This window comes from Benincasa hispida, chromosome 4, assembly GCF_027475165.1.
Source record: "Benincasa hispida cultivar pf3 chromosome 4, pf3_genome.v1.1, whole genome shotgun sequence".
Taxonomy (NCBI): domain Eukaryota; kingdom Viridiplantae; phylum Streptophyta; class Magnoliopsida; order Cucurbitales; family Cucurbitaceae; genus Benincasa; species Benincasa hispida.
In genome coordinates this window covers 7,408,277-7,425,908 of record NC_143481.1, presented here as the reverse complement: position 1 = coordinate 7,425,908, position 17,632 = coordinate 7,408,277, and the positions used below count along the sequence as shown (strand labels likewise).

The 17,632-nt window shown below is 30.1% G+C and overlaps 1 protein-coding gene across 1 annotated transcript; it reads left to right on the top strand.

The window, feature by feature from the left end:
- Positions 1–1,841: 1,841 nt before the first annotated feature.
- Positions 1,842–6,032, top strand: LOC120075695 (polyadenylate-binding protein RBP47-like). Its single transcript, XM_039029309.2, has 6 exons — positions 1,842–2,572; positions 3,704–4,184; positions 4,412–4,476; positions 4,595–4,725; positions 4,835–4,931; positions 5,548–6,032. The coding sequence occupies exons 1-6, from the start codon at positions 2,216–2,218 to the stop codon at positions 5,710–5,712; spliced, it is 1,296 nt and encodes a 431-aa protein (XP_038885237.1). The 5' UTR covers positions 1,842–2,215; the 3' UTR covers positions 5,713–6,032.
- Positions 6,033–17,632: the final 11,600 nt, after the last annotated feature.

Sequence of the window (17,632 nt, the reverse complement as noted above, 5' to 3'; positions counted from 1 at the left end):
ATTACCAAACGGAATCTGACTTATTGCATTCTAAACAAATATAAATATTAAAATGAATCTACTATTTTTTTTTTTAAATAATTGAATATGGTGTGATTTTAAAAAAATAATTGCATGAATGTGAGAAAGATACTACAGGTATATAAATAAATCCAAGGATAAAATTGGAAATTAAAAATTTATTACAAAGTGAAATTGGATCCCACGAGAATTTAAGATTAGGTAAGTTGATCTTAAATATGATTTATAAAATTATTTTTTTTATTACAATGTGAAGTTGAATTCTGCAAGAATTTAAAATGGGATAGAGATGATTTGTCGTAGTTTTTAAAATAATTATCAACGACTGTACTTCTAGAAAAATCAATACTTGAGTTACACTTCGATAAATAAATAAAGTATATTAATTTAGGTATAATAATTAAAACAGAAATATTTAATCTTTTATCTTTATTTTTGTAGTTTATAATTTTAAACCACTGCTTAGAAAGATATATTTTTGTTTGGTCCAGATTAATTTTAAATATTAAGAATTTTTTTTTAAAAAAAATAAATATGATATAATCTTTTAAAAGATGGATGCATTTAACTTACAGAAATTAGAAAATATATTTGATTAGGTAAGAAAAAAAAGATATATAAAATGAATCTTAATTTTAAAATACAAAATTGAAAACTAAATATAAGTTAAAATTTTTCATAGAATCTAAAAACTAGAATCATGTGGTTTTAAAATAGAGGTGAAATGAGCATGTTTTTAATAGAATTAATCTTAATATATTTTACCAAACATAAATAAAGGTTAGGAAAGAAAATTCCTTTTTGCTCTCTATATTTTGGGTTTAGTTTTCATCTTATCTCTAGGTTCAAAATGTTACACATTTAGTTATTTGAGTTTTGAGTTTTACTTCAATTCAATTTTAAGTTTGCAAATGTTAGAATTTTATTTTTGATATTTGAATTTTATTTCAATTTGGTCCATAAGTTTCAAAATTTATACTTTTAACATCGATTTTCACTAAATACTCATTTTTGTTTTTAGTGATAATGTCTATTGATTAATTTAAAATAATTAAAATAATTATAATTAATTAAGTTTCACTATTTTTCATCACTACTAAACTTAAATTTAAAATCTTAGTTCATAATTGTTTTAAATTAATCAATAAACATTGATATCAATAATTAAAAGTGAATATTTAATAAAAAAATAAAAGCTAAAAATGTAAATTCCTAAATACTAGGAATCAAATTGAAATAATACTCAAATCTCAAATGTAAAATTATAATATTTTAAAATTTAGTGATTAAATTGAAACCCAACTCAAAATTAAAGACTAAATATGTAATATTTGAAAATTTAAGGATGAAATAGAAACTAGATAAAAAAAAGATAAAAAATTTATTTTTTTCAATAGAATTTTTTATAATCCACTTCTATCCCTTCTAACAACAACCTTAAATGCATCTAAGTCCAAACACTTTCTTAAAATTCCCTTTAAAATTTTTATCACAATTCACTATCCAGTATTTACGAATGGTAAAAGATAAAAAATAGCGTGTAAATTGTAAATTTATTATACACGAACTAGTCTACACTCTGATTCCTAATAGAGCCGGCTTAAGGAAAGTAGCGGTAAATCCGTAAACCATGTGTATTCTTAAAAATTCAGGCGCTAAAAAAGTTAAAAAGTTACCGAATGAGGTAAAAATAAAAGGGAAAAATGGGTTTTGATAGGGTGAAATGGAAAATCAAAGACTCAAAAGGCAGTTGCGGCGAATGAAGAGGAGAGTGAACTTAACGACAGCACGTTGCATATAAATTACTAATAAAATCAACGGCTGGGATCGTTTTATAGGGTTTGATCTAAGGGTTTGAGAAGCCACCGCGTTTACAAATCCAGCCATGAATCGGTGGTTTATTGATTTGCATTTTGGTTTCGGCTGTTCCATTCCACCCTAATTGAGCCTCCTCTCTTTTCTCTCTCGCTTATCTTCTTCTTCTTTGTTCTTCTTCTTCTTCTTCTTCTTCTTCAGCTTGCGGTCATCATCGCCATGGATTTTATCTCTCTCTATCTCTGAAACCTTGATTCATAAGCCTGTTTCTTGTGTTCGCTTTTCTCTCTTCATTCTTCTCCTTCTTCGTTTTCCCAGTTTGAATCTGTAATTTTGTTTCTCCGCTTGATTTGGAGCTGTACTCAAAGAGTGCGACAAGATGCCATCCAACGGCCCTGATTCGCAGCCGCAGCAGCAGGCAGCGCATCAGACAGAGCAGAATCAGCAAACGCACAAACAGCCGCAGCCGCAGCGGTGGATGGCGATGCAGTATCCGGCGGCGGCGATGATAATGCAGCACCCGATGATACCGCCGCAGCATTACGTGCCTCCGCCTTCGCCGCACTATATCCCGTACCGTCAATACCCGCCGCCGCCGCCGCATCAGATTAATGGCCAGCAGCACCAGCAGCAACACCAGGGATCCACCAGCGAGAACAAGACTATTTGGGTTGGCGATTTGCAGCATTGGATGGATGAGAATTACCTCCATAGCTGCTTCGCTTCCACCGGCGAGGTTTCCAATTTTATTATTTTACAATTTATGTTTCTTTTTCTTTTCATTTAGAATATTAATGCATACTGATTCATTTATTGCCATTTTATTGGTATCTACTGTTTTGGATTTGTTTGGCTAAGAAATCAATTCGTCATCTGTCTCTCTAACCGTCACTAGCGTCATTTAGCTTACTCAATATAGATGATACATTTTTTTTTAATGAAATAACTGAGGGTTGTCAACAGCAAAATTCTCAGGATTTTATTTTTAAATTTTATGTCTGCAAGTCATTGATTTTGCAGTCAGTCTTAACAGGTTTACTATTTTTGTTACGGGAGACTGCTTGGAGAAAACTGCAAAACTCTTACTTGGATCTGTTGTTATTATCAGATTTGAGGCTTTGTTTAATTCCAGAGCATTTATCATCAACTAGGGCCCAAATTTGTGTAGTCAATGCATCCGTTTGTTTCACTTTTGCATTCCTTAAATGATATTTTATACTATATATGTTGTGTTTTCCTCAATTGTTACGTTCTAATTTCTATGTTATTGAATGAGACAAGTCGTGTAAACTTTAATTTTTTTCCCTTTTAGTCTTGTTATTTAATTTTGTTTAGATACTTTAGGAAAAAAGAAGTAGAGAAAGTAAGGAGTGTAGAAGTCTAAGAGTAAAGAATATCTGAATATGTGGGAGGCATGTCGGTTCATTCAGAATTCCTATATCATCAAGTACCAACACTACTAATTTCATTCAAGTGAAAGATGAGATAGCCTGATTTTTTTCTTTCTTATATTTCTTTTTGATTTTGTGATTTTAACTAATAATATATTGGTCATTATGCACATTCCAGTTTATATTTAATCATGATTTCTAAATGAAATTACTTTGACATATTATTCTTCAATAAAGTAAGATATGATACTAGCCAAGTTGTTGTTGTTTTCTTTGTGTGCGTGTGTTTCTTGTGTCTTTTACATTATGGATGTTCCTTGTCTGTTGATTTGTTTCGTTTCTTATAAGAGAATCTATCAAAGGAATCCTCTAGGAGAATGTGTTTTTGGCTTTTGGTCTTTTTCTTGACAGTCTTTGTTGTATTCTCTTTAAGCACATTTCTTATGTCCCATGCTTTACGTAATTATTACATGCAGATTTCTTCCCTTAAAGTCATTCGTAATAAGCAAACTGGTATATCAGAAGGCTATGGATTTGTAGAATTTTTCTCTCATACAACAGCAGAGAAAGTTCTGCAGAACTATTCTTCAATTTTGATGCCTAATACTGAGCAAGCTTTCCGGCTAAACTGGGCAACATTTAGCACTGGCGACAAGCGTTCAGAAAATGGTTCTGATCTTTCTATTTTTGTAGGAGATTTAGCAGCGGATGTTACTGACAGTGTACTGCATGAAACTTTTGCTAGTAAATATTCATCTGTCAAAGCAGCAAAAGTTGTCTATGATCCAAATACTGGTTGTTCGAAAGGTTATGGTTTTGTAAGGTTTGGTGATGATAATGAGAGGTCTCAGGCCATGACTGAAATGAATGGCATATATTGCTCAAGCAGGCCTATGCGCATTGGTGCAGCGACACCCAAAAAGTCATCTGGATATCAGCAGCAATATTCTTCACAAGGTATGTAATACTTTATCTGTGTAATTATTTGCTCATAAACAATATTGGATCCATTTGCACAGTTTTGAGTCAATATTTTATCACGTCCTTAAAAAGGGCCTTTTTATACTGGTGACATTGTATATATGTCAAGGTTGTGGTGTAATTTTATAAGACCACCAGGACTAACCCTTGGCAAATTAAGCTGTTCATGCATCAGCCGTAACTTTATATTGTCTTGGTATTAGGATATGCATCAAATGGTTCATTCTCCCATGGACACCAGTCTGATGGAGATTTTACAAATACAACTGTGAGTTGGATTGCTTCATTTTGTCTTCATATTATCAATCGTTATTTCTCTTGCTAATTCTCTTGTTCTTCCTTTTTTTCTTATCTCTTCGTCTTGGTTTTGGGGGATGTGTGTAAAGATATTCATTGGAGGGCTTGATCCAAATGTTACCGATGATGATCTTAAGCAGCTCTTTTCTCAGCATGGAGACATAGTATCTGTTAAAATACCAGTCGGAAAAGGTTGTGGTTTCATCCAATTTGCAAACAGGTATACTTCATGGGCCATGAGTTGCTTGACTTGACCATACACGAAGAATGAGTTTTTTGTTTCTTCATCCGTTTCAGTTACTCAACTATTCTTTAATTCTGCTGTGTAGAAAGAATGCTGAAGAGGCATTGCAGAAATTAAATGGAATTGTGATTGGCAAGCAAACAGTACGTCTTTCTTGGGGACGTAGTCCGACAAATAAGCAGGTAATTCTCTTGTGTGTGTGTGAAAATGGTAGAAACATACAACTAACTCAATTTTCAGGTTAGGAGATGCTTATGGAATAACTTTTTTTTTTTTTTTTCTTTTTTCCCCACCAAAAGAGTCTACTGTTATCTGGTGAATGCACTCTTCTTAGTTTTTACTTACATGGTAGTTAGCAAATCTATCATTCCTTTTTTATGTGTTTGCTCTGTTTTTCTAATTATTTAAGAAAAGTAAATTCAACCACAACTTTTATGCACAATGTGATTTGAAGGAACAACTGGAAACATCCCTGTCAAATTATAATACCAGGATTTACTAAATAACCCATATAAAATATTATTACATTCAGCATTTAGGAAGGAAATAAAAAGTCCCTGTTGTGAGATCCCATGGAATCTTTACCATATGGAATATACAGAGGTAGAGAATGGATGAGGGAAGGAAATAGAAGGAAATATGCTTAGAACTTCCCTGGTGAACGGTGATGGTTTTATTAAGTAGTGTGTAGATCTAATCTATATATGTGCTTTCTAAATTCTTGAAATATTGGTATGCTAGCTGATTAAATTTGTCTCTATATTGAGTATCTTATAACTAGTACTTTTCTATCGACAGTACCGAGCTGATTATGGTAACCACTGGAGTGGAGCCTACTATGGAGGACAAATGTATGGCGGATATGGATATGCTCTGCCGCTACCTTATGATCCACCAACCATGTATGCAGCAGCATATGGAGCTTACCCTATGTATGGCACCCATCAACAGCAAGTGAACTGATGATTGGAAGGCAGAGGATACAATCTTTAGTCCTTATACAAGGCAATTGTCCCGCCGGAAGCCTGGGGTGGGCAAATCTTCTACGTTTCTCTGTAGGATCTCACTATCTATAATGGGCAAAGTTGCTTCATTTCTGAATGTTCAGCTTTGTTATCGAGGTTTGCTATAAATCCCTCCATCCATGGAGCGGAACCGAATTTTGATGGACCTGAGTTATGTAGAATATGATTTACTAACTATTCGTTTGAGACCGTGAGAACTAATAAGGAACTTAAATGTTTATTAGAATATATAATGTTATGGCTGGTAGCTTTAGCTAATTTTATTCTGCTTCTGCACTTGCTTTTCAATATTAGCATGAATTTGAAGCTACCATCGTGAAGATTCTAACTGTTCTGTCCTTGTCCTGTCCTTTTGCTTAGTTTTGGGAGTACTTGAAATGTTTGTCTGATCAGACAACTCATGAGAGAATAAAAAACAATGTCCCTCAACGGATTTTGATTGATTCCCACTAGATATGTGGGAATTATCAAATGATTTTCAGTTGCCCTTTTTTGGTTTTTGTTTTCGTTTTTTTTTTTCAGGTCTGCTTGGAATGATTTTTGTTTAAAAACTCTTTTTCCCTTCACTATGTGGTCAATTGCTTGATTCTTTGATGGTCTATATGTATATTTGATGGGTAAAGTAGTGATTATATTTTGTATGTCTTCTGTTTCTTTTCCCTTGGGAAGAGAAATTGATGATTTTGCTGCCCGTCCATTATGGGAAGCAAAACCCACGTAGACATCCGTGGTAAAGGCGGAAGTTTATTTGTCATATCGCGATTATGCTTTCCACATGTTTGGGTGGTGTTTTAGGCAAAATAGTTTTATATCAAAGGATTGAATCAATTTTTATACCTTAAACTTTGTATGTTCGATGTACTTGTTAACATCTAGGGGAAACTGTAGATTTTTTTTTTAATTATTTTTTATGATTTTCATTTTATATATAATTTTATTTTAAATATAGTAAATTAATTAATTAATATTATTTTAACAAAATCAATTATAATTCATTAAATGAATGTAATTACTTTTTTTCATAAATTATTAATTAATTAACAGTATTTTAAATATATTTAAGAGAATAATATTCTTTTCGATCCTTAGGTTTTGGTTCTAGTTTCTATTTGATTCGTAGGTTTTAAAATGTTATATATTTAATTTTTAAATTTTGAGTTTTGTTTCAATTTAGTTTTTAAGTTTCAAAATGTTACAACTTTGACTTCGAGATTTGAGTTTTGTTTTAATTTGATATAAGGATTTTAAGATTTTACATAGAATCTCAAATTTTTATTAATCGACGTCAATTTTTATTAATTAATTAAAAATAATTAAAAGTAAAATTTTAAATTTAATTTTAAAATTAATAAAATGAGTGAATTTTAATTATTTATAATTATTTTAACGATTTTTAAGTTACTAACTTAAATTAACTTCAAAAGACAGAAAGTGAGTATTTAGTGAAAAATTGATGTTAAAAGTGTAAACTTTGAAACATAGGGATTGAATTGAAGCAAAACTTAAATGTCAAGAGTAAATTGTAAACCAAATGATTAAATTAAAACCAACTCAAGACTTAAAGGATTAAATATATAACATTTTGAAATCTAGGGGATTAAATAGAAACTAAATCTAAAATCTAGGACCAAAAATGTATTTTTTTTTTCCTATATTTAATATTAAACTAGAATTAGTTAAATTAATTAGTACAAAAAAATTCATTTTTCATTGATTACTTATTGTTTTCTTTTTTAATAATCAAACAATTATTTATTGAGATCACTTATAGTTTGATACTTTGTTATGAACATATAATGATAATCGATTATTTATAATTGATTAACAATTTATATATATATATATGACTTTTTTTAGTATTCTTTATCAACATACCATGTTTTTATGAGAAATTTTCATGGATAGAAAAAATGTCAAATTATTTACAAAAATGACAACAAAAAAAAAAAGACACTTGTATCAGTTTCTATAGTACCTATGATAGATATTGATAACAATGTCTATCACAACTATATAAAAGCAACAAAATTTTCAATAACAATGTCTGTATTATAAACTATCTAAAAGTAAAAAAAAAACTACCAACAACTAGCAACAATAAAATGATTATCTATTGATAGACAATTGATAGTAGTCTCTCACTGTTTATCATTGATAGACGATGATAGACTACTATCAGTATCTATTTGTGATAGATAGTGATAGCAATGTCTATCACAACTACCTAAAAGCAACAAAAATTTCATATTCAATAACAACGTCTAGTGTATAGTTGATGACAACAAAATCATGAACAATATCTTTATCTATTGATAAATCATTGATAGTAGTTTATTGTTGTTTATCAATATCATAGAGATAGAAAACTATAATTGTTTATCACAGATAGACAATGATAGATAACTATCAATGTCTATTTGTGATAGATAACAGTGTTTTATCATTTGGTCTATCACTTGGTATTCAATTGTCCATGATTATCATTTTAATTACTATATTGGAACTATCAACAAAGTTATTAAAAGTTACTATCACTTGGTCTATAATTTGACCTTCCATTGTAAGAAGAAGAAGGAGAAGGAGAAGAAGAAGAAGAAGAAGATTTATGATCGAAGGAGGAGAGAAGAAGATTCATAATGGAAGGAGAAAAAGATTTATACTTGAAGAGGAAGAAGAAGAAGCCGGAAGTTGGAAAAGGAGAAAATAATTAAATTTTGTTTTTTGTATAAATATTTTTCCTTATTTTTTAATTTTTGAAAATCTCTCTATTTTAATCTCATTTTTTGACTACTTATATAATACATTACTTATTAAAATATATTTTCTTATATGATTTAATTAAAATTAAAATAAATCATGTTGAATTTAATTAATTATAAAAATGATTAAGAATCATATTGTAATTAATATGATATTCATTAAATATATTAATTAGTTCATTTTAATTATAAATGGCTCAACTTTCAAATATTCATAATTAAAATTATTATTAGTTTTAGTTAATTAATTGTTATCAGTATATGAGATGATAATTAAAATCTATTGTAATTATATAATTGTCATACTTAGTTTTATGAATTAAATACAAACATAATTTTTTTTTTTTATAAAATCATTTTTCATGCATAGCTAACGCACGTTATCTTTGATTTCTAAACATCCTATTTTCAGGCATCTTATTTTCTAACATCTTATATCTTCGTACATCTATAAAACTTTAAACCAAACGACCTCTTAAATTAATAATTGTAAATGATAGAACAACTTTTATTAGTGAATTAATCTTGACCATTGGTTAGTGATACAATTGTTAGATTGATATTTTAACCAATGATCACAAAGGTTGAAAAGCAAGTTAGTGATACGATTGTTAGATTGATAATTGTATGGTAAGTTTGTGATTTTTACCTTTGCAAAAAAAATAAAAAAATAATAAAAATCGGGAATAAAATCATATTTATCTTGGGAAAAAAACAAAAAACGGGAATAAAAAACGATAAACTTGGCAATTGTTCCGTAACCTTCTTTCTTTTCTTTATTTTTTTCTTTTTATTTTTCTCCTCTATTTTAATCTTATCTTACTATATATATATATATAACACAGCGTAAAGAAAAATATTTAGATTCCCAATTTACCGTTAAATGTTTTTAAAATATCCATTTTATCCTCACAATCATATGCCTCTCCATTGTGTGTAGCAGTGTAGGTACCTTTCATTCTTTTTTCACTTTAATTTCACTCTTATCCTCACAATCACACCTCTCCATTCTTTTTCACTTTTACTATTAGATATTTCAACAATTCTTATCCTGTCAATCTATCGTTTCGCACCTTTTTTTTTTTAGCTATTTTACTTTTTTTAACGGGGTCTTTTTGTTTTTGTTTTTTAATTATTTTAACAAATACAAGTCCCGGACAAATAAAAATAATTACATTTATATTTATATTTATTTTTTCAATAAAAAAAGGACTGTGGTCAAAATGAGGAGAATATTTACATTCTCATTTAGCCCCTCATTCTTAAGTATATGCCTAATATAACCTTGGATTTAATGATTTTTTTTTCTTCATGAAAATAGATTTAATAGTTAGTTATGGATTAAGTTCTCACTCTTCCATGCATTTTTAGTTAATGATTTAAATAAATGTAACGTTATTTCTTTGCTCTTCTTTCACAGACTTGCTCGTTCACTCCCTCCCATTAGTTATACGTTATCTCCTATGATTAGGGTGGCAAAAATCTCCGCGGGGTCGGGTCTCCGTCCTGATTGAGGTGAGGAATCCTCAGTTTGACCAGGGATGTGGATCAAACCGGGAATAAAAAACGGATCCCCAACCTTGTCCCGAATATTTTTTTTAAAAAATATTTTTTAATATATAAAACAATAAAATGAAAAATGAGAAGTGGGAAGCTGAATTCAGTTATTGAAACTGAAGAATAAAATGAAATTTGTTTTCATTTTGCAAGAGACACGAAAAATTTGCTCACGGTGTGAAAGCCTTTGATCGCTCAGTGTTGAGAGCCTATACGATAGCGCCCGCCTTCCTAATCGATAGCACACCCGCGTCTCTAAACGATCGTCCGCGATTTCTTAAACGATCGCTTACTCTTACTAGACGATCGCTTAGCACGTCGAGCGTAACTGAATGATCGCTTACCTTTTGATAGACGATCACTTAACTATACCTACATGATCGTGTACCCCGACCTAAATGACCAAGCACTCGACTATACGATAGTCATCCCTTTTCTCCCACTTGCTTGTTTGTCATACACGACTACTTTTCCTCCTTACCTCTACCAATTCCATCAAAGTCCACCCTTTGGATTCTCACTTCGAGAATACTAAGGGCTTCGAGTGGTGGTGTCGTCCTGATCGTGTAGACAACCATGGTGCTACTAGGCGACTGCTTGCTGGACGAGTAAGAACGAGAGGAGTTCGTTCACAGTTGGACTAAGTTCTTGTGAAAACAATCCTCAGCTGGTACGTCTCTCGGTCTTTTGTATTTATCTTTTAAAGCATGCCAGTAATTAGTGTTTTCAATGCAAATATGTATGTTAGAATGTATGTGTGGAAATCCTGTCATAATGAAATTGGAAATATCCGCTTCCACTCATAGGCACTTTTGAATAAGAGTTCCTTCACAGACAATGGAACCTTTCGCCTTGGGTACTTGACATAGTTACAACGTATGATGACTGATAAGATACCTGGCTGTAGAATACAAGGGACCTCCACCATAGATTGTAGGGTGAGGAGCCTTAAAAGAATGTACCAAGCTATAGCAGAAATGCGAAGACCGACATGCAGTGGGCTCGGTTGGAATGAAGAATTTTAATGCATCACTGCAGATAAAGAGACGTTCGATGGTTGGGTGAAGGTAAAATTTCATAAACATTTTTTTTTCCATTCATTGTCACCTGTTATATTGGCCAACCATACTCTCCATGTAGAACCATCCTACAGTAAAAGGGCTCCTGAACAAGTCATTCCCATATTTTGATGACTTAGCCTACGTCTTCAGCAAAGACCGGGCAACTAGAGAAGGGGTAGAGACACCTGGTGACATGGCCTCAAATGTGCCAGGGCGTATGCATGAAGGTGCTCCTACTGGCGATTCCCAAGAACATGACTTGTCACAAAATGAGTTTGATGGAATCCCAACTATACTTGGTTCCGAAAGAGCAACGTGCAACGAAGGTTGAGCTATGTGCCAAGGTTGTGAATGAACTTAATGATATTCCAGAACTGCAAACTCGACAGAAGGCGAAGCTTATGAATACCATATTTCGCAATGCATAATACATATAGTTTTTTGTCTGTTCCAGCGGATGTTAAATTGGAGTATTGCAAAGTTCTTCTTTTACACAACGCCTGAGCAATTATTTTCATCACCTGCTTTTCCATGTTTAATTTGGACATATCTAAATTATGGCTTGTACTTTATAATATTTTTTATGTTTCACTCCGTACTATTTCATGGACATGAATGTGATTTGATTTTCTTTTTTAGCTGTTTGTAAAATTTCTCTATCTCTACATACATTAATGTGTTGGGCAATGATTAATATCCTTTGAAGAGAATGAAATTGTATTTGTTGCATGCTCAAGAAGTTTGATACGTCAAACAAGGTTTTAATTGATGGAATGAGGACAATGCAACGTTCAACACATTTTATACAAATTGTGGAACAAATAGTTTTATTTAGGTTCATGAAAATATGATATTTCATTTAAGTTTTTTTTCTTTTATATATGGAAAAGTAGAATCAATTGTGATATATATTAAGATAACATGCACGTAATTTACAAACTGTTATAACCAGCTATTATAATAATTTGCACCTCAAACACAGATTATTATAACTAGAGATGGTAAAATTTCCCGCGGGTCCCCGACCCGATCGGTGCAGGAGTCAAACCGGGGATTTAAATTGGGTCCCCGGTCGGGGACGGGGAAGGGATCCCCGCCCCGTCCCCGACCCCGAACTCGATTCCCATCCCCGCCCCAATTTTTTAATTGTTAATAATAACAATAATAATAATGATGATGATGATGATGATATATTACCGAAACATACTGTTTCAATTTTTTTTCTTTTTTAATTTTAAAAATCTAATATAATAAATTTAATTTTTATTAACTTATAATAAAAGAAACCATGTAATGTTTAATTTAAACAACTATGTATAACAATAATACTAATTTCCTACATAAAATTTACAATTTCAATATAAATATTAAATTTAGTTAATTTTAAATAATAAAAATAATAAAATAAAAAAGCGAAATTTTTTTTCCGCGGGACCCGAATCCCCGAATGAGGATTCCCTAACCCCGACTCCCCGAAACGGGGAATGGGGTAGGGATGCAGATCAAAAGTTCCCACGGGGACGGGGAGTGCATCCCTGTCCCGTCTCAACCCTGTTGCCATCCCCAACTATAACCCAGACTATAATAACCTGTACAACAAACACAGCCTATTAGACCATAGACTATAATAACCTACACACCAAACATAAACTACTATACCACAAACTATAATAACCTACACTTCAAACACAAACTATTATAACATAGACTAAAATAATTTGCACCATAAACACAAACTATTATAACCCACAGACTATAATAAACACGGACTATTATAATCCATTCAGCGTCCCAAATGCCTCCAAAATGTTACCAAATAGATTTATTCCTAAAAAATTGAAAACAAGGAAACAACAAACAAAAAAAAAAAACTATAATATTATCAAACGACTTCCATTATTTTGTTATTTTTTTTTTCAAAATAGTACTATGAACCTTTTTTTAGTGTTAAAAGACATTAAAATTGAGAATTCAAACCTTAAATCTTTTGATTGATGACATAATATCTTAACTAGTTTGAATTATGCTTAAATTGACATCTAATAACATGCACATGCTGCAGTGCGGTGACTTAAATGGTAAATATGACCAGATTTATTTAAATATATTCCTATTAAATAGTTATTTCAATAAACAAAGTGTTAGCATAAGTTTTAACTTTATCATTATCTACCTTTTGTGTTTGTTTATTTTTTTATTAAAAAAATAATTCTTTTTTTTTTTTTAAAAAAAAATGGGAAATTGGTTTATATTTTGGTTTGCCAGTGGTGGCGCTACGATCAAAATTACCACGGGCGAGCTTTACCGTGGATCATGTGTTACCGAATTCTTAATATATTTTACCTTTTCAAATTTCGAAGGGTCCACAAAAAGTCTCGTGATACGTAAATAACCAATTTTACTTTATAACTTCCAATCAGAGCCTATCCATCAATTTTTTTAGAACAACAATGGTCAAAATGTTTAGATTGAATCTCGTACCTTTAAATAAAAAAATCGTATAAATTATTATTGAGTTAAATTCATTTGAACTTAGATAGTATTTTTGGTAGATAATAGATTTATTGTGACAAATTATTTTTTAATTTCATCTTATTTCAACTACTCAAAATATTAAGGAGTTGTTTGGAGTGCTAACATAATATAAGATATAGGAAGTTCTAATGTTTGGAGAGTTTTGATGTCTGGAGAGTTATGATCGAGTATGTTCAATCACTGAGATGATATACAATACACGGAAAGAAAATGATGGTGAGATTTTCGTAAATAGGCCCACAAACAATTAAAATTGGTGAGATAGGATAATGGAGATGATATAGAATGTGGGGATATACCATCTCAGGTTACGCTCTCAAATAGCCCCTAATAGTTCAAAAAAATGTGTACCAATCTTTATTTTGTGGTTCAATTTGTCACCCTATAATGGTTGAACTTTCATTATTATCTTCCCTTGTTGTAACAATTTAATATTTAATAAGTTCTAAAATTGAAAATTTTGTTTCTAACATTAAATCTTGAGTTTTCTTTATTCTTTAAAGAATAAAATATTTTATATGAGGGGTTAATAAAGTTTTGTAATAAATTTGTACATCTAAGATAAATGTCTATCTTACCACACACAAACACACAACAAAGACGTATTATCTTAAATTTAGTATTTTCTCTCTGTTACTCTTTTAAAAACAATTGTCTAAAGGATGAGTATTTTTTGTCGTGAAGTTTTGAGTCCAACCTTTAGTATTTTGAACTACACAACATTTTAATTGGGTTATTGTATCATGGAGGGAACATGTCATTACATCGATAGTTAATGTAAAGAAATACATACCATAGAGGACTTGAACTTTTTTAAAGAGTGTAATAATCATTCCTCAACCTAATTGCTCGTGTGTTTGTTTCTCACTAGAAAAGTGATAAAAGTTTTCACTTTATGTCAAAGTAAGCTTAACTCAACGGTAATTAACATAACTTTCTATCCTAGAGGTTATTGCAGGTTCGATTGTTGTACTTAAAAAAAAGGGCCTCTCTCTATATAAGTGTCTTTAATGTGGCACATTTGATAAGCAATAGACATGCCACTTTATGGGTCATTTAGTTTAAGTTTTTATAGATGCCTGAGAATATATGTTAATAATGAATGGAGTAATAAAAATTAATCACAATAAATTCTTAATTTCTTATAAATAACCAGTGATGATTATATGTTCACAATGAATGATTAAATTAAAATTAATCTCAATAAATAATTACTTGATTATTAAAAAATAATAAAGTAATAAATTATTATTATTATTGAAAAAATGAAGTTTAATATTAACTTAATTTAACTAATCCTAGTTTATTAATTAAATATATTTAAGATAGTATTGACTAATAAATTAATAATTTATGTAAAAAACAATTCTATTCATTTAATAAATTTTTATTATAAAAATAAGTTAAGTAAATATTTTAATAGATCGTTATTGATTTATTAAAATAAATATTTATATTATTTTGGTTAAATTTAATTAATTCAAAGTAAAATTATATGTAAAATGAAAAAAAAGAAAGAAAGAGAAAATTTACCGTTTTGGAAGAGAATAGAAAACCCCGTGAAAAATGAAGATGCCTGACTTATTTTCAGGCAAAGAGTTGAAAACTTCGGTGCACTTGATTGGAAAATTATTGGTTAAAACTGCGTAAAAGTGTCCTACTCCCCCATAGAAATTTGCAGTCTTCAATTTCTAATAAAATCGTTGATGAATAAATGGTAGAAAATGCTTGAATTTAGAATTGGCACACAAAATTGAAGTGTTCTTATTTTTTATTTATTTTTGCGGAGAGCTTCGAAAATATTCTCATTCATGTGTTGTAAATATTATTAAAAAATAAATAATTTTAATATCAAATGGCAAAATAGTTTTTTTTTTTTTTTTTTTTCATGCAGACATGATTTTTTATGATGTCTTAGTTAAATCCTTTCTTCAAACGGAATATTGTAGTATTTAAAAGTAATAATCAAATATAGCACACGTATTCACATTAGATTTCTTAAAATATTAAGAAACGTTCAGAACAAGCAACTGTGAAGTTTAGAGAGTTGTTTGGTCATGAGACCTCTTGTGATCGATATTTTTTAATTGTGAGTCCGCATGTTCTTTGAACCAAGCAAAGAGAAGAGTTAGCAACTCCACTTTCCACTTCTAGTTATTTGGGCCAGACATCCCTTTGGTTAGTACTGTGAACTTAAATTTATATAAGTATCATACAAAAAGAACAATGTATATGATTCTTTGATTCATTCTTTTGGAGATGTACTTGGCCCTATAGTTGAAATGTGTTAATAAACAAAACAAACTTGTTGATCTTCTCGATAGGCTCTTGATTGGTTGATCACCTTCGATTGATTTTTGATTTACTAATCTTTGTAAATCGCTTGGACTTGATGATCTTTCATCTTAGACCAGCTCTTAGGCTTGTTGTTCTTTTTATAAATCTTGGATTGAGTTTGTTAATTTTGGATCTACCCTTACTTGTTAATCTTCCTAGATCAACCTTTTAGCTTGTCAATCTTCTTGAATCGGTCAAGACTGGAGACAATCATAGCTCTTGTCGTACGATTTGATGTTGGTCATATCTCCCTCTATACAAATTTGTTTTAGCTAAACAATCATTAATTTTTATACATTTTACTTTGCTCTTTCTAATTATATTTATAAATTGAGTAAAATTTTGACCAATTTTGAATTTTAATAACCTTACAAAGTTTATACCTAGATCATTTTCAAATATTAAAGTACAAGTTTTTTTTTTTTTTTTTTTTTTTTTTTTTTTTTTTTTTTTTTTTAAAAAAAAAAACTAGTTAGTTAATAAGCATGGTTAGAAGTAAAAGAAATAATCATTACACTAAAACAAAATTGTATCGAGAGAAATAGATCAAATTCATGCATGATATTTGATGTATTTTGTATTCAAAATATAGAATGATAATTCAATTACTTAAAAAGTTATAATAATAGTAAATAATATGACAAATATAAATTTACAAATATAAATTTATACCCATAAATTTTAGGTTGTATTAATTTAAACCTTAAGCAAACAATTGTATCAATTTAAATCTTAAACTTTGGGGATAACATCAATTTCTACTCCAAACTAATAATTGTATAATTTAAATATGAACCTTCGTAAGTACATCAATTTAAATCTTATTTTCATAATGGTATCCAAATAAAATATAATGGAAAATTTAAATTGATATAATTATTAGTTTAGTATTTAAATGAATAAAACATAAAATTCAAGAGTGAATTGATTTTTATTCTAAACGATAATAATAATAATAAAAAAAGAAATTTTCTATTAGAAAGACGTTTGGCTTATCATCTTTTTGAAGAGTCCTAAACCCCAATTTGTTTTGAAGTTAAGTATTTGCCCTACAAGATCTTTTTGCTTTTTAATTATTTTTTAGTTCTTCCTTTTTGAGATTCTTACTTCTAATCACTAAAAATGAAAGATGACCCGTCTATTTATATAATAGTTTTTGCGTAGAATAACTTTTAAGAAAATAGTAATTTAATTAAAAAAAAGAAAAACCCTTTTGTGTGATCAACTAATCATCACGGCGGTATTGGAAAGAAACCCACCGCCGAGCCCGGCCCTAAGAATCTGAGCTGGCATGTGTTCCAATTACAGGACGCACTGCATCCTATGGTTCGGCCGGGCAATTAGGACGCAAATCTGAAAGCAACCGACAACCTTCATAATTTCAATTTTTTAAAATCATAATAATTAATAATCACGAGCTCCTTTTTCTTTTAATGAAAAAAATTCCCGCCGTCCACTATCAATCGTCAAAATTTCCGTTACTTCGATGGCAGAAATCGAGTGTGGTTCTCCGTATCACAATAACGATAAAGAAACCTGTCAACGAATGAGAAGACGAAACGTGGCAGAAAAATTTGGCCCTTTAAATAGTGAGAATAATTAGGATTAA